The sequence below is a fragment of the Fusarium keratoplasticum genome, chromosome 10 (genome assembly GCF_025433545.1).
Source record: "Fusarium keratoplasticum isolate Fu6.1 chromosome 10, whole genome shotgun sequence".
Taxonomy (NCBI): domain Eukaryota; kingdom Fungi; phylum Ascomycota; class Sordariomycetes; order Hypocreales; family Nectriaceae; genus Fusarium; species Fusarium keratoplasticum.
Genome location: NC_070538.1, coordinates 2516035 through 2540550, shown reverse-complemented (window position 1 = coordinate 2540550; position 24516 = coordinate 2516035). Strand labels below are relative to the sequence as shown.

The 24516-nt window shown below is 52.2% G+C and overlaps 9 protein-coding genes and 1 pseudogene across 10 annotated transcripts, besides 1 other annotated feature; 5 read left to right on the top strand and 5 right to left on the bottom strand.

Annotated features, from left to right (window-relative positions):
• Positions 1 to 213: 213 nt before the first annotated feature.
• NCS57_01266900 (uncharacterized protein) lies at positions 214 to 1934 on the top strand (the record flags this gene model as incomplete). Its single annotated transcript, XM_053062335.1, has 2 exons — positions 214 to 559; positions 610 to 1934. The coding sequence occupies exons 1-2, from the start codon at positions 232 to 234 to the stop codon at positions 1932 to 1934; spliced, it is 1653 nt and encodes a 550-aa protein (XP_052908863.1). The 5' UTR covers positions 214 to 231.
• Positions 1935 to 2401: 467 nt separating this feature from the next.
• NCS57_01266800 (Thioesterase domain-containing protein) lies at positions 2402 to 3208 on the top strand (the record flags this gene model as incomplete). The annotated part of the gene is made up of 1 exon (XM_053062334.1): positions 2402 to 3208. One exon carries the CDS (start codon positions 2402 to 2404, stop codon positions 3206 to 3208), a length of 807 nt encoding a protein of 268 aa, XP_052908862.1.
• Positions 3209 to 3778: 570 nt separating this feature from the next.
• NCS57_01266700 (uncharacterized protein) lies at positions 3779 to 4162 on the bottom strand (the record flags this gene model as incomplete). The annotated part of the gene is made up of 1 exon (XM_053062333.1): positions 3779 to 4162. One exon carries the CDS (start codon positions 4160 to 4162, stop codon positions 3779 to 3781), a length of 384 nt encoding a protein of 127 aa, XP_052908861.1.
• Positions 4163 to 6175: 2013 nt separating this feature from the next.
• On the bottom strand, positions 6176 to 6581 carry NCS57_01266600 (annotated as a pseudogene). Its single transcript has 2 exons — positions 6463 to 6581; positions 6176 to 6410 (listed from the first exon to the last, which is right to left on the bottom strand).
• Positions 6176 to 6581: a sequence feature.
• A 994-nt stretch (positions 6582 to 7575) lies between these two features.
• On the top strand, positions 7576 to 9467 carry NCS57_01266500 (Dihydroxy-acid dehydratase; the record flags this gene model as incomplete). The annotated part of the gene is made up of 2 exons (XM_053062332.1): positions 7576 to 7646; positions 7736 to 9467. 2 exons carry the CDS (start codon positions 7576 to 7578, stop codon positions 9465 to 9467), a joined length of 1803 nt encoding a protein of 600 aa, XP_052908860.1.
• Positions 9468 to 9938: 471 nt separating this feature from the next.
• On the bottom strand, positions 9939 to 10961 carry NCS57_01266400 (PlsC domain-containing protein; the record flags this gene model as incomplete). The annotated part of the gene is made up of 2 exons (XM_053062331.1): positions 9939 to 10879; positions 10931 to 10961. 2 exons carry the CDS (start codon positions 10959 to 10961, stop codon positions 9939 to 9941), a joined length of 972 nt encoding a protein of 323 aa, XP_052908859.1.
• Positions 10962 to 11625: 664 nt separating this feature from the next.
• On the top strand, positions 11626 to 15079 carry NCS57_01266300 (Kinesin-like protein; the record flags this gene model as incomplete). Its single annotated transcript, XM_053062330.1, has 6 exons — positions 11626 to 11638; positions 11693 to 12042; positions 12389 to 12599; positions 13086 to 13211; positions 13259 to 14973; positions 15020 to 15079. The coding sequence occupies 6 exons, from the start codon at positions 11626 to 11628 to the stop codon at positions 15077 to 15079; spliced, it is 2475 nt and encodes an 824-aa protein (XP_052908858.1).
• A 1267-nt stretch (positions 15080 to 16346) lies between these two features.
• On the top strand, positions 16347 to 17141 carry NCS57_01266200 (uncharacterized protein; the record flags this gene model as incomplete). Its single annotated transcript, XM_053062329.1, has 1 exon — positions 16347 to 17141. One exon carries the CDS (start codon positions 16347 to 16349, stop codon positions 17139 to 17141), a length of 795 nt encoding a protein of 264 aa, XP_052908857.1.
• Positions 17142 to 17904: 763 nt separating this feature from the next.
• On the bottom strand, positions 17905 to 19605 carry NCS57_01266100 (MFS domain-containing protein; the record flags this gene model as incomplete). The annotated part of the gene is made up of 3 exons (XM_053062328.1): positions 17905 to 19039; positions 19107 to 19278; positions 19395 to 19605. 3 exons carry the CDS (start codon positions 19603 to 19605, stop codon positions 17905 to 17907), a joined length of 1518 nt encoding a protein of 505 aa, XP_052908856.1.
• Positions 19606 to 21470: 1865 nt separating this feature from the next.
• NCS57_01266000 (uncharacterized protein) lies at positions 21471 to 23718 on the bottom strand (the record flags this gene model as incomplete). The annotated part of the gene is made up of 2 exons (XM_053062327.1): positions 21471 to 23625; positions 23681 to 23718. 2 exons carry the CDS (start codon positions 23716 to 23718, stop codon positions 21471 to 21473), a joined length of 2193 nt encoding a protein of 730 aa, XP_052908855.1.
• Positions 23719 to 24516: the final 798 nt, after the last annotated feature.

Genomic DNA, 24516 nt, shown 5'->3' with positions numbered 1-24516 from the left:
GTTTTGTATAGGACTTTTATTGAGAATAATAAAAAATCCCTTTCACATGCTATCGAGGCATTGTTCTTAGATTCCATTATTTACGGCGCTCTGAAGACCCACCCTAACGTTTGGAAGCGTCGACGTCAGCCACTCAGATCTCAGGCCTGACTCTCGCAAATTTCCATCCTCTCAACGCCCACGCGATGGCTCGCGACGGGTGACGAATTGAAGACATACCCTCCGACCGCCATGAAACGATGCGCAATAACCTGCACAGGCCGCTTTCAGGTCAATCGATTGAGCGCTGAAGCACAGAAGCGATGGGCGTCCTGGGACAGGTCCGACCTCACAGAGGAGGCCCTCACCAAGCAGGTCGAATCTGGACTCGGCCACGATGCGGAGGGCAACCCCCTCAAGATTGACATCAAATCCAAGACGGTCTCGACGGCAAGCGGACCTCTACCAATATCCCCAGTTCTGGATCCAAAATGGATGAAGGCGAAACGCCGACCAAAAAAGAAGGACGCGGGGAAGATATCAGGGCAGTTCCGGAAAAAGTTGTCCAACAACCCATTCGGTAGGCAGGATATCCCATGTTGGAGGCGCTCTTACTGACGCCGTGTGTAGCATTGGCGCTCATGACCCCCATGAGACGGTGCAACAACTCGAACACCTCTCTCCCTCGATATTTTTACCAGGACTTTGAACTGGTTGACAACCCCGATCCAAAAATCGAGGCCGGATGGTGGGCACCCGGCCCTCTGACCTTCGAAAACCTCGAACCCTTTCACGATCCCAACGTCTCACTGCCTGTAGTGAAGCGCGAAAGATATCTAACCGGAAGTGAGGAGGATGTTGAGGAGGATTTCAAGAAGGTTGTTGAGGAGGAGGGCGAGGAAGATGTCGAAGAGGATGTCGAGGAGGATGTCGAGGAAGATGTCGAGGACGAGTTGCCAGCCGAAGGCGCCTCTCTGGGATCAGAGGCTGTCACCGCGGAAGCAAAATCGTCTCCAGCGGAGTCCGACGCCGTCGAAGGTACAACAGAGTCCGACACTGTCGAGGGTACATCAGAGTCTACCGCTGTCGAGGGTACATCAGAGTCTGCCGCTGTCGAGGATACATCATCTCAGGAACGACGACCTCGACGAGCGCCATTGACGGTTTACGTCCTCGCTCGGAAGAGGGCTATCGAGATCCTGAGCACGCCCGGCAAAAATCACAAATACTTATCCAACCTGACTTCTTCCCGTCACGGAATGGCTATGCTCGCAAAAGGGGAGCGGAGAATATGGCGGGAGGGCATGGACCACGTACTCCTCCAAATGATGAGACGAGAGGCCACCAACACTCTCATCCTGCGTGCTCAGAGCAGCGAGCCCCCAGTTTACAAATTCATTCACCCTTGCGAGGGCTGGGAAGACACCGATATGCTTTACAGGGGCGGATGCGTACTATGGCTTCCCAAGAGGTGGCAGGGCAAAAGGTCAGTCTACCAGACCATGGACGGTGATCCCAAATTTGGCGCCGAAAAGGTGCCGGTTCATGACCTGCTGTGGCTGCTGGGCGAGAAAGAGTTGAAGAGGCTAAGAGAAGAGGCCGAGCTCTTCCGAGGCCGGGAGGTCTTGGTGTTAAAGCCTTGGAAATCCCGGGCTATGAGGAACCTCCATCTGCTGCTTTGGAAGCTGCAGGGATATCTGGCGGATCCTAAGGTCACGGAGACGGACTTTGCCAGCCTGGGCAATGTCGAGGCTCTATCAATGTTAGAGTCCAAGGCTCGATCAACGACAGAGTCCGAAGCTCGACCAAGGACAGAGTCCAAGGCTCGATCATGGACAGAGACCAAGGCTCAGCCTACGACAGAGTCCGAGACTCGATCAACAACAGAGTCCAAGGCTTGGCCAACGACAAAGCCCGAGGGCAAGCCCAAACAGAAACCCAAAATTACCTGGTAGCGGGATATGATTCCCATGTAACATTAAAATAAATAAATATGTCAAACGTACTGAACCTCTGTTTTCCGTGATGATGCCGTGTCGCCGGCCGGCCTCCGAACATTGGGTCCGTAAGGCGCCGGTGGGACCCACGTTTCACCGCCGATACTTGCCTCAACGCGAATTGCGCCGCGCGACATGGATGCATCTCACTGAGCGATACCACAATCAATATACCCAACCGTCTCTTTCTGTTTAACCAGCTGCTGTCTTGTTTGCCCCTCTCCTATTCTGTGGTCTTGGTTTGCATTCCTGATTGGATCTCGCCATTGAGCGAATTATTGCCTGTTGGCAACCCGAGTCGTTTGCTCTTGGTACATCTGCCCATTACGAGCTGCTCAAGTGCCCTTGCTAAACTCACATTATCCCCTAGTTGAACGATTCATCCCAAGCCAAGCATCGCCACAACTCACTCTACACCTCAGGCCATGGACTCAAACCCAGAGCTCATCCAGCCAGAGGACTGGCTTAGTCCCGGCGCCAGCGGCCATTCCATCCCAGCCATCCTCATGCACGATGGCGGCGGCACAACCTTTGCCTACCACTGCCTAAACTCACTATCCCGACCCGTGTACGGCATCCACAACCCCAACTTTCGCAGCGGAGAGCCCTTTGAGGGTGGCCTCTCTGACCTGGCTCGTCTGTACTGCGGTTTCGTCAAGGAAGCCGTCAAGAGCCCCGAGTTTCCCAAGCGACGTAACGCAGAGGGAAAAGTAAAAGTCATCCTTGGTGGGTGGAGCTTTGGAGGACACTTGAGTCTTGAGATGGCGAAGCAGCTTGAGCAAGACGGCAGCGGAGTCCAAGTCATTGGGATCCTCATGGTTGACACTATCTTCCCCGTCGCGCGGTCCAAGGCCGCCAAGATCACCAAAGATGATTCCAAGGAAGAGGGCAAGTCAAAGAACCAGATCTTGGCCGACCGCGCCATGGCCGATGCCCGGCGGATGATCACCGACTGGACCCCTCCCGTCTGGGAGGCCGGACAGCGGCCACGCATCATGCTGGTCCGGGCTAAGGAGACGGTGCCGATGGACGGAGATGGGGTCAGCCTCGTGGATCTGAGCCGTGAGGAGCGGAACCTCGGGTGGGACGCCTACGAGAAGGACATGTTTGCGGATATTATTGATGTGGAGGGACATCACTTTAACCTGTTTTCTTTTGAGAACATTGAAGGGATTACAAAGGCAATGAAGGAGGGCTTGGTTAAGCTAGAACTGGCTGCTTTGGGAGCGTGAAGCTGAGCCTGGAATCGGGAGCGTTTGAGGGTATGTAGATGAAAAGGCGGTTAGCGATGGAAGGGCTTCGGATGGGTGCTGCTCGGACCCAGCTTGACTATCCCACTTAATGAATAGACGAGGGAGTATATCTAGTGCGTTTCATGAATACTAGAAAAAGAATAAACGAAAGAAACTGTGACTTGGTTACTCATGAGTGTCAAGTTTTGACTTCTATAAGTGCTTAACGTCAATGAAGCTATCTAACCCAATACAATATGGTTGGGTTTAAGAGGCGTCTAGATGACCTTGCGGGTGTTGGTGAATTCAGTGAGCTTTCAAGTGGATTGAATTAAACTCAACACATGTGTGAGCTGAGGCTTCTGCATTCGCCATTGCGTCTATAACCTAGGGTCATGGAACTAGTTATGGTGTGGAAAGACGGACATGTTAATTATAGTTAATTAAGAAAGCTGACGCGAAATAAGAAAATATGGTGTAAAGACAGGAAATAATGTGTTTCTTCGGAAGCCCCCAGTGAGTGCAGGAGAGCTCCTAGTGAAGGGTAGTTGCGCCGACCTCCCTCAAACCTCACCAGGTGCACTTGACCACGGTGTAATCGTACTCCCAGCACCTGTTGCAAACGCCATTGTGGCAGCCTTCACCACCACCGCAAAGGTGAGAAGCTGAGCGGGTTCGCTTGAAGCACTTCTTGGTGCCGCCGGAATAGATAATGTGCGCTCTGGCCTTCTTGTCATCGATACAAATCTCCTTGATCCAATTGTAGCTAGTCTTTCTGCAACCATCGGAGAAGCCGCCACCCAAAGGGTAGGTGATGCCATCATCGCCAATGTAGGCGGTTGAGGAAACGGGGATGAGGCCGGGTCCAGTTGTGGTCCTGACCTCGATTTTGGCGGCATCGCCAGCACCGAGCAGGGAGAGGCCAAAGACCACGGCTGGGAGAGAGAACTTCATTTTGACTAGAGGGTTCGATCAGCTATTACTAGGCTTGCTAACGATGCGAATAAGGTCAGCTTACTTGTGGAGGACACAAGTGTCGAAGCTGTGAGTGATAGTTGATAGTTGTGGATAAATGGATGAGTGGATGATGAGAGTGATAGAACAGGTAGGAAAGACGCAGAGGACTCGACTCTTTTATATCTCAAGTTGACGAACTTTTTATTGACAGCGGCCCGAGATACCGTTAAACAGCAGCTCTATGGCATGATTAATGCATGGTTTACCTTTGCTTTTCGACAATTGAGGCATCGGCATCCCCAACGGCACAACAGAATGATTTCGCACGCGCACGCGTGACAACCCTGAACCCCTGCCATAAATTTCGGCACTCATGAACGAAGCACTTGCGCCTTTTTGAAGTCTACTTCAAATTCTTACATTAATGTTGATCTCGCGTTTGAGCCTGAAGGTTTGCACTCTATGGGTAGCTATAGCTAACATTTCATGATGGAAACCCATATTCAAGAGGAAGTTTACATTTGATCTTCAGAGTATAAACTTAGAATCTTACAGCAGATATTTGAAGTTGTGGATTAGGTTTAGTGATGCAGAGCGAGGACTATCGGAGTGTCGGCCCAAACTTCCAGAACGTTAGTCTAGACTTCTAGAATACACATAGAACGACAAGGGGTGCGGAGAAGTAGATAGTCACCTTCCTCTCCGGTACCTAGCTGTAACGTCTGTATTGTCTCGGTTAACCCACTGCAGGTAGATTCGCTGCATGTTGGTTGTTGCTCCCTATTGGCAACCGAGCTAGTAGGAGAGTGAAGAATGTGCCTTTATCCCTGGCGATGGGAAAGGTAGCCATCTTAGAAGAAGCTTTATTAAGGACATTGCGGCCTCATTTCCCCTCTCTTAAAGCTATTACGGAGTTATCTATAGCAGTGGGAAACTTTATTGTCTTAATGCATGCTATTCAAGCTTGTGTATAAGCTTGAGCTGTGCTACGAATAGGCTATCTCTGTCAATTCGCCCTGAACCCCCTGGGCCTCACGCAACCTCTTTAACCAAGCGACCTGCCTTCATCTGATGAGCTTGATACGAGCCCTCCTATCCACCCCTGCTAGATCTCCCACGTGCCTACCAGACGCAGCCCCATGTCGCAACTCGTCTAGACTGCGAGGATACCGTAAATGCTATCAGATATCAGAAAGAACCCTGAACGCCACCGTGGCCCGGCAGAAGAGGAGGGTGAGCGGATGAAAGAGGCCATTCCCATCGAAAGGACCAGCATGGACAGGGTCACGCTGTGAATCATCACACGGCTTGACTCTGGGAGAGTGTATGGGTTTGTGGATCACATGGTGGACCAGGTCGTAAGTGGCTGGAAATGATCGATACCAGGATCATGACAATAGATACTCGGGTCCGCGAGTTGATGTCTTTTCGTGCTGTAACGTGGGATCCCCCACACGGTCACTTCCCATAACCGACCATCCCCCCTGGCTTGGGACGGACGGCAGATCGGTATCAACCGAGACCAATCCAACAACATCATCCTGACAACTTGGTCGGGTGGTCCCGAGAAATGCAAGGGAAGGGAAACTTGGCCATAGAGATTTGCCGACCTGGTCACCAACGAGATTGTATGAGAACGGCCCGAGAGCGACAGTGCGGTAGGTAGAAGAACTTTACTGATGAGTTACAATACACCCTCTCAGGACGTCAGGGGTATCGGCGAAACCGACATCAAGTGGCAGCACGGCGCAGCGCGCGCTTCCAGGACGCCAAGCGCACGCGCCGCACGCTCTTCGAAAACTCGGCATTGCAACTCAAGGGACCTGCCGACGGAAAGCTCGCTACCACCCAAGCGGCGTGATGTCAGGCGCGCAGGAGAGCATGTTCAAGATTCTGGAGAGCGGCAATGCAAGGGTCGCGTGGGGGAGCGGGGCAATTGCGAGCCCCGAGTGGGGTAGGAACTTGATCCCAAGAGGCTGTTATTCAGATAGCTTCGGGTGGCTAAGATGACTATGAAGAACATGATGAGAGCGCCGCTGCTCGGATAGGGGTCGACGGGTCTGTGGAGGTGGTAAAGCTGCTGGTGGCCAAGGATGCCGACATCTCTCTAGCCGACGAGGATGGCTGGATACCTACAAGGGAGAAGCCATGAAGGGCGAACACTTGACCATCATCGTTCCTCTCGCGCTTTCGCCTAAGAGTTTTGATGTTAGCCAGACTTTGGTCCAGCTTGGTCTGGAGATTCCTGGTTAGGTTAGTCAAGTGAGGTCACATACCCTCTCAAAACGACAACCTACTTCAATGTCCTGGATGACTCGTTTAACTGCGTCAATGGCATAAGATGGCCAATGTTCCCTCCATCAGCCGAATTACGCAAAATATCTTTGATCTTCTTTCCTATACTGTCGTTGTCAACAAACGTCTTAGTAACAGAGATGGCAGGCCCTGAAGATGAATGATTGCATCACTCGAGTGAGTGAGGTCGACTTCGGTGTAACTGTGTTGCTGAGGTAATGATCGCCTGAGTTGCTCAGTACGTTGAAGAATACTACCGTAGGCGAGGTGGTGAATTGTGTCTAGGTAGTTGAGCGGTTGTGGTTGTCCTTTGCGAAGCCATTGGTTCTGAGATGGAGCCGTTAGCCAGTGCTGCCCCGCAAGTCTAGCGACCCTAGCGACCTAGGGCTATTAGTGGGAGGGCGAAGAATGGTTGTTGCATAGCTGGACTGGCTTTCCTAAATAATGGATAGAGGAAGAAGCATATAGTCTCACTAAGATGGCGGGGAGCAAATAAAATAAACTATTATCTGGTCAGGATGAATGCCAAGCCCCAACTTCCATAAGCTTGACGTCAATGCAGCTATCTAGGATGTCAGCCAGCCCGGTGTCGCTCTGACCTATCTATGCCCAATGGTAAGCTCGACGAGGGTAATCTAAAGCTTCTAGATGTCTGAATATGCAACAATAGCTATCAAAATGAGGAGCAAACACACAAAACAGCTACAATTGATCAAAAAGCGGACGCCTCGGCAACGTCTCGGTGAGGTTATTGTGGGCTCGTCTCCGGAGTTGAAGCAGTTTCCCCGGAAGCATCCTTGGCGGCGCAGGTGGCTGCTGCAGCTGGCCCCTCACTTGGCCCCCGGGCCAATCATAGCGACCGAATTGTCATGCGGGGAGCGTTCCAGCGGGGAGGGAGCGCCCAGAGGTCACAGGGAAGATCACAGGGAAGGTGGGCATGGAATTTTTGGTCAAAAGGCGAGCCGACATCGCAGCGACGCACTGAAAGAAAAGAAATCCTCTTTCGTAAGACACCGCCTCGACATTTGATTCTGTGGTATCAAAGTCTAAAAGGCCTGTTTTTATCGTCTCAACGCCTCAATTGGCTTTGGATACCCTCTTGGCCGTCCGTCACAATGCTCTCCCGCTCCCTGCGCCTGCGGTCGAGAGCTCTTGGAGCTCTCCCCCTCTCTTCGAGGAGTCATGGGTATGTGACCTCACCACCCACTATTCAGCACGAATTCATCGCCAACACTTGTACAATGCCGATTAATGCTAACATTTCCTCTTCTACAGCCGCCTCCTCTCCACCACTGCCCTCCGCGCCGCCGATGACAAGCTCAACAAGGTCTCCGCCAACATCACCCAGCCCAAGGCCCAGGGTGCCTCCCAGGCCATGCTGTATGCCACCGGCCTCTCTGAGGATGACATGAACAAGGCTCAGGTCGGCATCTCGTCCGTCTGGTACGAGGGAAACCCTTGCAACATGCACTTGATGGACTTGTCCGCCATTGTCAAAGAGTCGGTGGCCAAGGCTGGTCTGATTCCCTACCGCTTCAACACCATTGGTGTTTCTGATGGTATCTCTATGGGTACTACTGGTATGCGATACTCCCTTCAGAGCAGAGAGATTATCGCCGATAGTATCGAGACTGTCATGAACGGCCAATGGTACGATGGCAACATCAGCTTGCCCGGTTGCGACAAGAACATGCCTGGTGTTGCTATCGCCATGGGTCGTGTGAACCGCCCCAGCATCATGGTCTATGGTGGAACTATCCGTCCAGGCTGCACCAAGGGTGGTGAGCCCATTGATATCGTTTCTGCTTTCCAGGCCTACGGTCAGTACATCACTGGAGAGATCACCGAAGAGGAGCGCTTCGACATTATCCGACACGCCTGCCCCGGTGGTGGCGCTTGCGGTGGCATGTACACTGCCAACACCATGGCCACCGCCATCGAGACTCTGGGTTTGACTCTTCCCGGTAGCAGCAGCAGCCCTGCTGAGGACCCTAGCAAGAAGGCCGAGTGCGAGAAGATTGGACCTGCTATCCGCAACATTCTCAAGGAGGACATCCGACCCCGCGATATCATGACCCGCCAGGCCTTCGAGAATGCCATGATTGTCACCACTATCCTTGGTGGCAGCACCAACGCCGTCCTCCACTTGATCGCTATCGCCGACTCTGTTGGTATCAAGCTTGACATTGAGGACTTCCAGAAGGTCTCTGACCGCACTCCTTTCCTTGCCGACCTGAAGCCTTCCGGCAAGTGGGTCATGGCGGATATGCACAAGATTGGTGGTACTCCTGCTCTGCTCAAGTTCCTCATCAAGGAGGGTATCATTGACGGCTCCGGTATGACTGTTACCGGTAAGACCATGAAGGAGAACGTCGAGAACATGCCCAGCTTCCCCGAGGACCAGACCATTATCCGACCCCTCAGCAACCCTATCAAGCCTACCGGTCACATCCAGATCCTCCGCGGTTCGCTGGCCCCTGGTGGCTGTGTCGGAAAGATTACCGGCAAGGAAGGTCTCCGATTCGCGGGTAAGGCCCGTGTTTACGACTCGGAGCCTGCCTTCATTGCCAGTCTTGAGGCTGGTGAGATTAAGAAGGGCGAGAAGACTGTCGTTATCATCCGTTATGACGGACCCAAGGGTGGTCCCGGTATGCCTGAGATGTTGAAGCCCTCTTCTGCTATTATGGGTGCTGGTCTTGGCAAGGACGTTGCTCTTCTTACTGACGGCCGTTTCTCTGGTGGTTCTCACGGTTTCATCATTGGCCACATCGTCCCCGAGGCCATGGAGGGTGGTCCCATCGCCCTCGTCGAGGATGGTGACTCTATCGTCATTGACGCTGAGAAGCGCGCCATTGACCTCGAGATCTCTGATGAGGAGTTTGCCCGCCGTCGCAAGGCATGGAAGGCTCCTCCTCCTCGTTACACCAAGGGAACGCTCAGCAAGTACGCCCAGCTCGTCAAGAACGCGAGCGAGGGCTGCGTCACCGACAGCGGTCTGACTAACTAAAAGGCACAGCGAGGAAGCCAAAGATGTCCTCGAATCATGTAATGTTTGTGTTTTGTCCGGGATCGGAAAAGGCGAATTTAGATTTTCTGGGTCAGTTTTTATATCCCAATGATTTCTTGTTACACAATTGGTTGTATGTGAATCTCGCAATGTGATGCCAATGTGATGCTTCAACGTGCCCTGGGCTTCTTGTCTACGTACAAGCTACGTTACAACATAAAGCACAAACAAGACCAATACGAGCCCCAAAGAAATCGAAACAAAACACAAGAACAAGCGGAAACGTAACCCCGCTCCACGAGTGATTGTGGGTATTTCGCGAGACCAAGGTAAAAAGCCACCCACCAAAATAGCTCCTTGCAATGCGAACTCCATATTCCATCCCATCTGAGAAAGGGATCAAGTCCGCCTTCTCTAAGCCAAATCCATACCGCTTCAACAAAGACTGTAACATTTTCGTTTCTTACATACTTAGTTCTTCTTGCCCTTGAGAGCCTCCACGAAGGCGGCCTTGTCCTTCATGGTGAGACCAACACGCTTGACACGGCCGAGTCTGGCAAGTGCCTCGCCTATACGATCCAACACACGCTGCTCATCCCCAGAGACAGCGGAGCCCACATCGTTGCGATAACGCAGATCAGAGGGAACGGATGAGGCGCCGTTGGTCTTTGCGGCAGCCGAGTTCATCTGACCCTCAGCAATGCGAACGCGAATGCAAGTTGTAGGCCGGGAGAGCAGGTTCCACAGAAACTTGAACCATCTTCCGGGCACAGGGGTCGTAACATCGGGTGGCGTGTAACGGATGCTGACGGGGAAGATGTGGACGTCGGGCGGGCATTGGAGAATGCTAGGGCTGAAGGGCAGGATAGCCTTGCCGTTGGTGGTACCGCACTCGGGGAACACGGCAATGACTCGGTTCGGGTTGTCGGCTAGGAGATCGCTGATATCGACAAGCTTGGCGTTCTTTGGGGGAGCGGTTCGTACGGGCGATAGGGCCATCAAGACGGCGCCGAAGAGACTGAGACGCTGCACCTGACGAGTCTCGGGGTACGAGACGGTAAAGATGGGATCGAAAATAGCGGCGAGGTAGATGGCGTCGACGGGACTCGTAAAGTTGGCGGCGATGACGGATCCAGGGTGCGGGAAGCGCTCTCGGGGTTGGTCGGCGAGGGTGCCACGCTTCACACCGTCGAGTTGGAGATCTACCCACCATATGCCCGGGATGGCCATCAAGCCCCAGAGGGCCACCTTGCGGAAGATGACGGGCAATGGTAGGAAGTGGAAGATGAGGAAGTAGCCCAGGAAGAAGAAGATGAAGAATGGGAGGCGGAAGAGGAAGAGTGCGCCGTGGGTGAATGCTGCGACGGCAGAGAGGGGTGTCGAGACGGGGAGAAAGGGCGCAATGCCGGTAGCTAGAAGGGATTAGCATGTGAGCAGGGGGTTGAATTGTAAATCGTGCTTACCCCGATCTCGAAACTGGCTATATTTTTCCATGGTGTTTTCGCTCGCGTGTGTTGGACAAAGGATGAAAGAAGTTGAGGTTGTCTATCGAGACATGAAGAACAAGAGATTGCGCAAGACCTCGTCTCTTTATGATCTGACCCAAAGTTCAAGGATGCAGACGCGACTCAGGTTCACCCAACAAAGGGACAAGGGATTGCGAGTCTAGGTTAGAGTCTGCGACAGCGCATCTGCTTTCTCACGCGGACGTCATGACATGTGAATATCAACGACGACGTGGACGCAAAAAAGCCCCCACGTTGCAACTGACGTTGAACAAGCTGGCGTCTGAGTCAGCAGAAAGTCAAGCCACATGCAAGGTCAAGCCACACAGCGCGGGAATAGCGTAGTTAGCCCGTTTCGGGAGACCCCACGTCGCCTGGGCAACAGATTCACGCCCGCATCACGCTGATAAACAAGCGGCCTCATCGCCAATCTAAAGCCAACAGTACCAAGTCTTGAGCGGAGCTAACACGCATTTGGAACCTCCAACCAAAATAACAGCCTTTGGTTGCGAGGTGGGTTATACTAACTACGCATCCTGCTTCCATCCACTTCACCTTTCATCACGCCTTCTACCACCGCTGGCAGCGCGCTACTCTTTGTTGTCCACGTACTAGTTCCTTTGCTTTTGCACCGCGCGCGTGCTCTACTCGCCATGGACACAGTATGTTTGAGTGCAAGACAAGTTTATGCAACAAGACACATTGCTGACATTGGAACAGTCGTTTCGAAGCTCCAAGATGAGCAGGCTGCCCGCACCGTCGACGCAAATAGGGGGAGGACTCACAGAATGGAGCGAGTCACAACACAACGCACGCATTCAGTCAACAATGACCTCTCTCGCATCTCTCAAGAATCTCAAGCGCGAGATTCCCCAGCCAGGTACTCCCAGGATCGAGTCTCTTCACGGTCGCTCCTACTGACGAGTGGCATAGCATCACAATCCGAAGCCAAGCGCAAGCCTCTTTCCGATCGAGCCCTCGAGTATCCCGCAAAGCCGACGTCCCTTGCGGCTGCCCCGTCGGCCGTCCGATCCAACATGAAGCCCCAGAGTCTTGCGGGCATGTCCGGGGTGAGTACCTGTCTGTTGTCATGATCAATGCCACCTTGTACGATTGGCAAGCCGCCTCTTCCCATCATCTCTATTGCTTTCTTTCTCGTCTTTTCAATTGTCTCGACGAGTACATGCTGCAAGGGGCCTTTGGTTGTGTTTCATGTCGAAAATTGCAATATGAGGTCCTTCAGTGCCAGTCACACTCTGCCTGCACGGAGACCTGGAGCACAAAAGCGGACGGCTTCTAGCAACCTCCCGACATGCAGGAAAGGACTTGTGGTTACTGCTAAGAATGGCGTTGAAAGGCTTTCTTTCGTACTGGCGGATGATCATGCATTTGGAACTCTGCTAACTATCCTCTCAGCTCAAACAACCCTCGGCTTCCCAATCACGACTCGGAACGTCAACATCGAGCAACTTCGCTAAGAGCGTCGGCCCAAATCGATATGCCCCCTCGAACCCCCCACGAACAGCTGCTCGTCCCGGACACATGCGATCGAAGAGCCAAGCGCCCCGACCACGAACAGCCCATGGGCTTCGCGAGGAGGACAGAGATTACTCGGAGCCTAGCAATGGTATGCCGACCACTTTCCAGCCAGACAGTTCTCAACCTCTTGCTCCACTCCACAACAACAAAGTCAGAAAGGCCCAGTCATATTCAACTGTGACAGCCAACAGAGATAGTTCTCTGACTTCGAGATTTACTCAACTAAGCCTTGAAGACGACAATTCGCCTCCCAGCGGGAATCAAGTGTTTTCTCGCCCCTTGACGCGACAGTCGTCTCTGTCATCAGTCACCTCTCAGATCTCCAACATGACCACCAGGCGTCACGACAGAGATACCCACGGCAAGATTCCTGCGTGCTCTCGAATCGACTCTTCGGGACAGACCTAGGCGGTTCCTCCGAAGCCGAGCAAGGAGCAGCAGGTACAGCGAAAGCTTGACCAGTTTCAGGAATCGCTGTCCTTGTCGCCTGTCAAGACGTTTACCTCACCCATCAAGTCCCCTTGTCTTAGTAAATCGTTTCTCACCAAGGATTCTAAACTGACATCGTATGTAGCCTGGGATGTCGACGGTCGAGTCGTGGACATGGAGTCCCAGTTCAAAGAGTTGAAGGAGATGGTCAACACCACTCTAAGCGAGCGAAAGGGGCAAGATGATGCGCTCGAACTTGCCAAGACTCGAGGTGAGTATGCCTTCACTGTGGGAGTCCAAATATTAACGGTTTTGTAGTCAAGGAACTCGAAAACGACAGAGAGAAGCTTGACTTGAGGAATGAGTCACTAAAGTCAGATCTCGACATGGCCAGAGAGGAAGGACGTCAAATCCGACATCAGATGGAGAAGCAACAGTGGGAGCAGACACGACGAATGGAAGACCAAGAGCGAAAGCACCGAGAAGTAATGGACGACATGGCACGACAGCACAGATCAGCGGTTGACGAAATGAGACGAGAACTAGACCGACTGAAGGAGCACGAGGCCAGGAACAATGAGCAGAAAATCGAGGGCCTCACACGACAATACCAGCAGGAATTGGAAAGCGAACGACAAAGAAAGGACCGCGAAATTCAAGAGCTGCGAACTCGCATGGGCAACGAGTACCAAGATATGGGCATGGCTCTGCAAAAGAGGGAACGAGAACTCAAGGAAGTCAACTCCCAAGTCGAAAGCCTGCAAGGGGATCTTGAGCGAGAGAGGACCCTTAAGAACAGCCTACAAGCCAACATTGCCGAGCTGTCGGCAGCCAACACAACACTGGAGGCCAAGATCAACTCGCTACGGTCGCATGTCGAATTCCTCGAGTCTGATAGCAAGGCTCAGTCTGACTCGTTTGCCAACATGGAGGCAAGACTTCAGGATGCCCTTCGTGCAGCTGAGGAAGCGCAGCAGAAGCTCATCAAGGAGGAGACAGAGCGCCGAGTCCTATTCAACAAGTACCAGGAGCTCAAGGGCAACATCCGCGTCATGTGTCGAGTCCGGCCCCCTCTGGGTGATGGTGAGGGCGAGCAGGCAAAGATGTCGTTCCCTGATGACAAGACTTCTGCCGAGATTGTGCTGGCTGGCCCTGAGGAAAAGAGCAGCCTTGGCAATGTGACACGGAAGAACTATCCCTTTGAGTTTGACCGAGTCTTCATCCCCGGCACTCAGAACGAGGAGATCTTTGGCGAGATTTCCCAGCTTGTCCAGAGTGCCCTTGACGGCTACAACGTGTGCATCTTCTGCTATGGCCAAACAGGATCTGGAAAGACCTTCACCATGTCTTCAGCAGATGGCATGATTCCTCGCGCCACGCACATGATCTACGACACCATCACCAAGCTCAAGGAGAAGTCCTGGGAGTACACGATGGAGGGCTCGTTTGTTGAAGTGTACAACGAGGAACTCAACGATTTGCTGACCCCCAACGAGCGATCGTCTGAAGGCCGACCGAAGAAGCTCGAGATCCGACACGATGAGTCCCGCAAGCAGACAGTCATCGTGAACTGCAAGTCAGTACGGCTTAACAGCCCGTCCAGTGTGGAAACTATGCTCGAGGAGGCGCAGAACAACCGGTCGGTGGCTGCGACCAAGGCCAACGAGCGATCATCGCGTTCTCATAGTGTGTTCATCCTCAAGCTGGTTGGCGAGAACTCGGCAACAGGCGAGCGATGCGAAGGCACACTCAATCTTGTGGATCTTGCAGGTTCCGAGCGTCTCAAGCACTCGCAGGCCGAGGGCGACCGTATGAAGGAGACCCAGAACATCAACAAGAGTCTGAGCTGCCTGGGCGACGTCATTGAAGCTCTTGGACGAGGATCTGGCCATGTGCCGTACCGAAACTCGAAGTTGACCCACCTTCTGCAGTACAGCTTGGGTGGCAACAGCAAGACTCTGATGTTTGTCATGGTGTCACCGCTTGAGACGCATCTGAAGGAGACATTGACAAGTCTTCGATTCGCAACCAAGGTATGTATTGTTTGCCTCATGAAAGGACTAAGCTAACAAAGACTAGGTGCACAACACTCACATTGGCACAGCCAAGGCAACAAAGAAGATCAGAGACTCTTCATAGGAGGTGAAAAAGTCCCAGGCTTGCCCCAGCAGGACCTCGTCGCCTGGGAACCCAAGGCAGCGATGACTTGATTGATTTTGTTTGTTCAAGTTGGTTCACCAAGGATAGCGCATCCGGGTTGCGGGAGTTGTCGGCGCATTATTGATTGAGTGGTTGTGTCAAAAAGGTTGACGATTATGAAGTGTTTATGGCAGGCAGGTTTTATCTTGTTATTTCTGGACATGGGTTGGGACAGCTGGATTGAGACCCTACTCAGCTGTGTGCTTTTTTCAACATGAAGATTGTATACATCGATATGGAATGATTACGAGATGCATTGTTGAAGGGTTGGGAGTGGTTCTCTAATGGTGGGAAGTGAGCAAGTGTCCTGAATCAATACCCGATTTCTCCGTCATTTTCTGCCTGCTGGTCAATCACTAGAGCGATGCTCTGGTCGCTGCGTGGTAGTTTCGAGGGACTGCAACGTCCACAGTGAAGCCATCATAAGCGGCGGAGGATGCCTGGCTAGACAAACTGTTGCTAAACACTCTGTGAATTAAGAGACTCATCAAGGTGTGCTGTAGATCAGTGGAGTAACTCTTCTCTCAATTGGACTCATCTTCTCTCGAGATCCTTCTACTCAATCATCGTTGCTTTAGCAGGTTATCTTCAATGTCACTTCCGCCGCTTCGGCCCCGGGCCGGTTGCCATGGAAGCCATCCGGAGCCGGAGCCCCGCTCCGCCATCAAACGGATCCCGTCATCGTCAGGGGTCTGCATCACCTCTGTTTAGCGCTCGTCTTCAGCGCTTGCTCAGCTGCCGCGCCAGGGGGAGATTAGCCAATCAGAGTCACCCCTGGTCATTGAATCTCCATCCATTCCGATCGTTGTCTCCCAGCTCCTTCACCATCAATATCTGCCCCGCACGTTCTTTGATACTGCTTCTATAAGCGCTCATATTCTTGGTTGATTGTGTGTTCTCATACTTGTAGGGTTCATCTCCGAGTCAGAGTTATCAATTGCGTGATTTGAAGACGTCATTGACGCGCTGCAACTTCGACACGCGACATTTGGATCAAAGAACGAGAGAAGCTCAAAGACGGCCTATCGTATCTCAGCGACTAACTCTTCGGCTCTATCAATCGGCAAAGACTTGAAGTGGTGCTCATTCAGTCTCATAGCGACAAAGCCATTGAGCGCAACGCAGTGGGAGTCATTCCCCTGCGTGCTTGACCCTCCCCATCAACCCTCTCATCTCCAGCTCGCGATCGAGCCTCTCCCACTCAGCCATGACCAAGAAACCCTCTGGACTAGGTGGCTCGATATGGGCAAACGGTCGATCTAACTACAACTCACCCGCCCCCTCAAACCGAGGCTCCCCTTCACAACCGCCTCCACAGGCACCCTCAACAGCACCCAAACCTGCCATAGCCTCGACAACGCGCTTAACACCGGCGCAGGCGTTCCACCGCTTTGAGCAGGCTTGTCAAAGATTGCGGTGGAAGTTTATCGATCTCCACGCCTCTTATCAACGGGCTACGAATCCGGAAGAGTTTGGCTTTACAAAAGGGGATGCGGAGCAGAACTTCAAGGTTGACTTTCATGAGTTTTATGTGTGGATTGAGCAAGCTATCGTGTTGCTTCTCCTCATCTTTGGAGTTACAGTCTCCAAGTCTGCGAGACCTGAGGATAACATCTCCTCGCGAGGGAACCTCAGCAGGGGAAACTATGTGGCCTCCAGCCATGCGTATCATCACAACGTGCTCAAGGCGCTTGAAGACGAAGATTGTCCTGTATATAACGCACTAGGCAAGGGAGAAGTGAACCAAGCGCTCTGGAAAGCCAAGGAACTACGGAACCGATGGAAAGACGCCAGCGAGGGCAAGGAGACACCGCCACTCAAGATGTACGATCTGACGTGGATCGTGACGGAGGTGTTGCGCGGGCTAGAGGCCGCATACGGCATAGCCTCATCGCACGTCGAGCAGGAGCTGGCTCAGCAGCATGAGAGTCTGGATGAGGCCATGGTTGTGGACGATGAGTGGGAGTGGATGGTAGAGCCGATGGACTGGGAGGCAGCGTGATAGCGTACTTGGTCTGGTGGGATGAGGCTGAGGGCGTCTAGAGGTACTCTAATTTGTATCCTCTTTTTATCTAGGATTGAGAGCCTATTTCCTCCATCCAGCCTGCTATTAGGCCTCCTCCACTCCCAAGGTTTAGAACATATTTCCTGAATTCAGTTTATTCTGAAGCCCCATCTGTGCCTAAAGCTCGGTAAATAACTCTTAATTTTGGTAGTCAGGATGTTCACCTTTGCTTCACTCATCCATGTCGTGTTGGTCCATCGGCTGCGGCAATCTTTGGGTGCTTCACTTCAGCAACAAGCATTTACTTGCCACTCCTTTCTAAGTCGCTACGACTTATACTGCCGCAACAGTGATTTTAAGCCATGTAAATCTAGAAAGCTGTATCTCTTGAGGTGACAAGAGTGATGGCTCTGCCTTGGGCTCAAGCGTAGTCTATTCGATGAGCCCCTCTTCGAGGGGCTCAGGTGAAGAGACGATTTATCATCATGACGGTAGACCCGAAGACCGTTGAATGACTATTTCAGCAAAAGGGACCACGAAGTTCCAAAGAGAATTCCTCTTCTACATCAATTGTGCTCTCAGACATCGCTCGCTACCTCCTAACAATCTCCTTCATTGAGTAGAGGTACGTACAGAACCGTTGAGGCCCACTTGTAGATCGACCAATGGTAATTCCACTTTGAGTGGGTCGATCCGATCGCGATAAAAATAACGAACCTAAACCTTAATGTGCGCCACACCCAGAGTAATTCCCAACATCTCAAGCCTTGATATCTTCCACCACCTTTTCATTGTCTGAAGAATCGGCACCCATAGGACGCAAGCGCCCTTCCTTGAGTTCCTTCTGCATTCTCTTTGCTACTGTAACCGGGTTTTCTCCGGAAGCAAAGATGTTGTCCACCATTTCGAGGTCCAAGTTGCTGGTCTCCGGGAAAAACCACCAGGTCGCAACAACAAACAAATAATTGGTGATAGCGAAGATCAGATAGCTCTTCCAGCCTATCCTCTCTATAAGGATAGGCGTTATCATTACTATAACGAAGTTCCACATCCAATTAGAACTGATGCCGACAGCTGTGCCTCGAGCTCGAGCTTTGAGTGGGAGGATCTCGGGGACGTAGACCCAGGGGACGCAGTTGACGGAGAAGCCGAAGAAGAGCTGGTAAAGGAAGAAGAAGGCAACAGCGGCTGAGGCGCACTTCTCGCCGTTGGAAGCGTTCTTAGCCTGGGACAGAAGGATGGCAACCATCATCATACAGAACCCTAAGCCGAAGGAGCCCCACATCATCGTTTTTCTGCGGCCCATGCGGTCCAGGGCAAGTGCAGGTAAAATGGCCCCAACCATGAACATGATCTGAATACAACCACCAAGGATTTGAGCCATATGAGCAGTTGTTCCAACGTTTGTGACGAGAACAGAGGGTACGTAGTAGACTACGAGGTTAATCCCACCCAATTGATTCATTAATTGCATTCCCCAGGCCATCATGACTCTGCTGCCGGTCTTGACGCGGTCGTTCTTGAAACAGTCGACCAGGGAGACTTGCGCCTCCGCCTCAAGCTCGATAGCAGCCTCAATTGCCTTGGTTTGCTCTATAATCCAAGCGTCATTGACGTCTTTATCATAGACATAACACATAACAGCAATTGCGTCGTCGCGGCGGCCGTGTTGGAAGAGCCAACGGGGGGAGTCGGGGAGAGCAAACACAAGGACGACGACGAGGAGCGCAAAAACGATTTGAAAGGCAAGAGGAAGGCGCCAGGCCATTGCTCCACCTGCATACGACAGGCCGAAATCGAACCAGTAGGCAAATACTATGCCAACGCCAACAAAGAGGGACTCTGAGGCGATGAGACGGCCACGATATTTGGCCTCACAAAGCTCAGATTGGTACCTGAAAAAGTATTGATTAGAGATATAAGAGACGCAGGAGCGAGATGGAGAGACCGGGAGACACTCACATAGGCACGGTTGAGGTCTTCATGCCAGTTCCAAAGCCGGTCACCACTCGTCCGATGACGAGATGAGGGACATTGTAGGCTGTGGCTTGAAGGGTCGCGCCAACTATAACTAGAGCCATTGCGACCCAAATGGTCATTCGCCGGCCAAGCTTATCCGCGGTGAAGAAGTTGACTGGAGGTGAATGTTAGTACCCCTATTTCTGACTCGGTGGCCGTGCTTGGGCGGAGCCCAAGCACACACGAAAGAGACATAACACAATATACAAGCAGAAACAAGGCACAACTCACTGATACATCCCGTCAAACAGCCAAGGTTGTAGCAGGAAACGATGATACCGGTTTTGCTATCAGAGGGGCGGTCGAATTGATTGAGCCAGTCTTCATTCTGAAGAATGCCCCCAAAAACCCCTTGATCATAGCCGAACAACACAAATGCTATGAGGCAACAAATGGTGATGCCTACGCGGACGCCTTTGCCGCGGCTAAGCCAGGTCTTCATGATGATTGAGGGATGAGGGGGGGGTGCTGGGGCAGCTGAGTTGTAGTGATCACGATTTCTAAACAAGGCAGTTCTTACACTACAAAAAGGGTTTTACGCATTGTATTTAAACTTGTTTGTCCATTGCGAACTACGCTTAAAGGGCTTGGAAGGCAGCGGATCCGATCCGAGTCAACGGGTCCGCTCGTTGACACTCGCCTAATCCTCCACGGCGACGGCCGCCTGTCGATCCTGACTCAAGACGTTGGGCTGGATGGTACCATACTCGTATGGTGTAGGTAATCCGGGGTGATGAGGGAAAAGTCGGGGTGATCTGCTCGCAGGATGGGGTAGTACTACGTAGTGGAAGAGCACAAGGGTATGTGATGTGTGATGGCAGGGATGATTCATGTGGTCATACCCGCCCGTATCCGCTTTATTCCCATTTCGAGTATTTCATTGACCAGAATCATACAGCGGGTAAAGATTGCCGTTAAGGTTTTCTCGGTATGGTGGAGTGGTTAAGGATTGTGCTTGAGAGCGGAGGACGTGGCCGACAGTTCATTTAGAAGACGGGACATAGAAGACTTATAAGATATTATTTCAATTTACGATGATTATCTACCATTTTAGGATTCATTTACGTAAACTTGTTTATGGTAATAGTCATAGGCCTTTGAGGAATTATAGCCTTCTATTGCTCCGATGTCCTGTTTGCTTCGAATTGGGCATTCCATAGGGTCGAGATGCATTTGCTTGCAGGCTTTACCTCGATGTTTGTTCCATTTGGGAACCATACACTCGGCTTCATGTTACTGGTGCTATTATTTGCGGTGAGGTAACCAGCCTTGGCTATTCCTTCGGCCAGACTTGGCAACAAGACATTGACTTGATGCTTTGTTGGAGAAAACCCATGATCAGCAGACCAATACCCCCCCACCTACCGAAAACCGAGAATTCACTCATCCACATCGCAGCATCCATTGTGACCTGGCCCGTGCCATGTTTGAAGCAGAAGCAAGGTCCTTGGCGCTCACAGCAGGCGCCCCAATCAACATACTTGACATGACTTGCAGAGTGTCCTGGAATTCGTCATTGGGCGAGGTACGTTTCGTTCCTTGACCTTGACAAACCAAACCCATGTGAGCCAACATGGTGTGGCGCTAAATGCGGGCTGAATCCACGACAAGGACCCAGAGCGAGTTTGAAGCGACTGGTTGTTTGTGACTGACAATGGCATCGATGCTCAAAGAGACATCATGCCATTGAACAAGTGGGGGATGATAACACAGCCCCGTCAGTTCCCCCAACCCTCAGTAAATGTCATAGACAAGGACCACTCGTCTCGCTTGCGCTAGGCTCCAGCTCTTCTCATTAAGCTTGTTCAAGTCTCCATTCTTGTCTCCATGCTTCCCCAACTGCCCCTCATCTCGCGTCCAGCTACCGTCCATGCCATATAGGTGCACAAAAGGACGACAGAACAACGGTCTCGGTTAGCTTATTATCATCTAATAAGAAGCATAAAGATGTGATAAGACTGTAAAGTAGTATGTATAAGAATTACCTTTCTTTATGATCTATGGGTACTCGGTCGTCGGATAATGACAAGGTCGGGGGAGACGCCCACGAATATGGAATCTTCTACTAACAGAAAAGGGATCGCAAACGAATGCCTGGTTTTGAGGTCAAGCACATGGAGGCACAGTCAAGGATCAAAGCCTACTTATTTTCTACCCCATCATTATCTAACCCCCAAAAGTATGTCAAGTATCAAGTATCCCAAAGATCAAGTATCTCAGATACACGAAAGAAAGTCAAGAATGAAAAAGACGTCAACTCGTTTGACAACAAAACGGCACGCGCCCTGCTTTGTACCTTTTCCCCTCTTACCACCTGAAACCCCAGCGCTTACCAGCGGGAGCGCGGTACGAGGGGGGCTCGTAGGCGGGAGGCTGGTAAGGAGGTTCAGTGGTGGTGCTCGCGGCTGAGGTGTCGGCTTTGCTGGTCGTCATGAAGGTGGTGGGGGAGAAGGAGGAGGAGCCCACGGCGTCGGCGCTGGAGGCGAAGGAGTCGCTAGTAGTATCGGGGCTGAGGGTGGAGGCCTCCCAGTCGCTCTCTGTGCCAAAGTCGTATCCATAGGGACCGGTTGTCTCTGCGTCGGCAGCGCTGGTGGTGGACAAGGCGGAAGACTCGGAGAGGGTAGAGGTTCCAACGGACTCGGTAGCAGTGGGGGTGGTCTGGAAGACGGGTGTAGACAGAATAGACGTGCCAGTTGACTCGGCAGTAGTAGACTCAGTAGTTGCAGCTCCAGGGGTAGACTTCCAGGTGTCGGAAGAAGGAGTGGGCAGCCACGAAGACTCAGTATCAACACTTCCAGAAGTGGACTCGGTGCTAGGCGCCTCTCCAGTGCTTGAAGTTCTAGGAAGCTCACTCTCCGAAGTCTGAACACTGGTGGTGGCGGTCTCCACAGTCACGCCTGGGGTAGTCGAAGAGCTGTCCCCATTGTCAAGGAGCGAGGTTGACGTGAAGCTGCCAGGGAGGGCAGAAGAGTCGGTGCCCTGCTCAACGGTGCTGTGAACAACAGTAGTGTTGGGGTAGACATGAGTGTGAGAGTATGGTGGGCAGGGAGTCTTGGTGGACTTGGTCTCGCTGGTACCAGAGGGGAGCTTGGAGGTGGACTCGGGGTTGTCAACGCTGCCAGTGGATCCAGTAGTGACAGAAGTCTTGGAAGAGGAGCTCTCAACAATACTAGTGCTCTGGATGGACAAAGAGTCTGTCTCAGAAGCTGTATCTCCAGTGCTGGATGGCTTGGCGGAAGAGACTTCGCTGGAGCTGGTGTCCTCAGGGGTATCAGTCGACTCAATACCAGTAGAAGACTCAGTCTGAGTGATGGTGATCTGAGACGTCAGCTTAGTGACAGTGGTTCCCTCAGAAGAGACCGAGTCGGTGGAGAAGGGACTCTGGTCCGTCTTGGTGCTGGCGTCCTCGGTAGTGCTAGCAGAGCTAACCCGGGAGGAAGACTTGCGAGTCTTGATGGAGAAGCCCCCCTCGGATGTCTCTGTAAGCGTAGTAAAGTCCTCGTCGGTGGTAGATGTGCTCTCAGAGACGGTGACTTGGCTGGTAATGGCCGATCTGAGAGTAGTTGTAGAGATCTCGTCAGTGGCAGTAGAGCTACCAGTGTCCTCGGTGATGGTAGAGCTGTCCTGCTCAGAGACAGTGCCTGAGCTCTCTTCGTAGGTGGTAGAAGCCTTCTCGGAGATGGTAACTTGGCTAGTAATGACCGATCGAAGAGTAGTCGTAGAGACTCCCTCAGTGGTGGAGCTGCCTGTGTCCTCAGCGGAGGTAGAGTCCTGCTCAGAGACAGTGCTGGAGCTCACACTACCAGTTGGCGCAGATGGAAGGGCAGAGGTCTCCGTGCTAGCGACCGAAGAAGTGGAGGATCCCGAGTCAGAAGTCTCCTTGCTGGAGGCGGAAGTGGTGGCCTCAGTCTCAGCCGAAGTACCGGAAGGCAGAGCACTAGAGTCGACACTCTGGATAAAGGTAGGCATAGTCTCAAGGTTGGTGACAGAGGTGGAGGTCTCCACGTTCTGCGAGGAAGTGTTGGAGGAGCATCCATAGGGCTCGGTGCAGACATCAGAGGAAGAGGAAGTCACCTCAGGATGAGCGCTAGAGGCCTCCGACACGGTGGTGGAATCAGAAACGACAGTAGTCTCAGTAGAAGCAGTGCTGGAGGAGAGGGTGGAAGGGCTAGCGTCAGAAGTGGTGTTTCCAGGAAGAGTCGAAGAAGAAGTAGGGGTAATGACAATCTTGGTCCGAGGAGTAGACACGACAACAAAGGTCTCAGAGCCAGACACAGAGGAAGAACCACTCGGAAGCTCGACAGAAGTGTCAGAGCCGAGAGTAGAAGTCACGGTCCCAGCACACGAGGTAGGGTACTCGGTCGAGGTACACTGCGAGACCACAGAGTAGCAAGACGAAGCACACTCGATGACAGTCTCGGTGACGGTGGTAGTGTAGGTCTGAGCATAAGCGACCGAGGCCCTAGACAAGCTCAAACGTCAGTCAACTTCAAGACAGGAGATACTCTCTTACGTACCCAAGCCCAGCAAGGGCAAAGCGAGCGAGACGAGACATGATCTCGAGAGTAGAAGGGTTAAAAAGCGAAGGTAGTGTAGGTAGGTAGGGTAACGACAGAGGGGAGAAGAGGATGAACGAATGACAAAAGCGTACCAGTTGTTCTGGTCTCACTGACTTGAAAACTTTCCCATCTTTCCATCCTCCTCATCCTCCCCTCTTTATACCCAATTCTTTCCCCTTCCCCACGACAGGTCCCTCGCACAAGTCTACATCTCTCGACGTCTACAGTCCAGCTGCACGCTGCCGTCGCACCGGGGACGCGAGGGACCAAGCGCAGGCCGCACGGCAAGGCCGTCTTCAGTATCTAGACCCATTATCGGGACGCAGTTTGAAGGGGGGATGCTAGATTTAGTATACGGGCGGACGGCAACAGACGCCAAGTTTCGCATTTCCGTTGATCTACAGTATTTCGACTCGTTTTGACTAGACGCCATTGTTTGCCTTGTCCTCTCCATCAGCACAAGCCCGTTTCTTAAAATAATCTTTGACAGCCTATACATGCCTTGACCTGTGGTGGGGGCCAAGTCGATGTTGTTCAGCCCTCGGCTTGGAATTCAACACTATTATACAACTCTGAGTACAGGTTGAGTCAGTCAGACGTATCACGGTTTTATCACGCACAACTATGCAGTTAGTATCACGTCTATCACGGACTATCCTGTCTGCAACAAAAGTGCCTTTTTTTTGATAATCCATCATCGTTTACAAAAAGTCAATCAAGCTTTCTTTGACCGTGCAGATCTACTGTGCAGCCAGAGCCCCCGGTACCTGCGTCCAAACAGCCACGATACACAC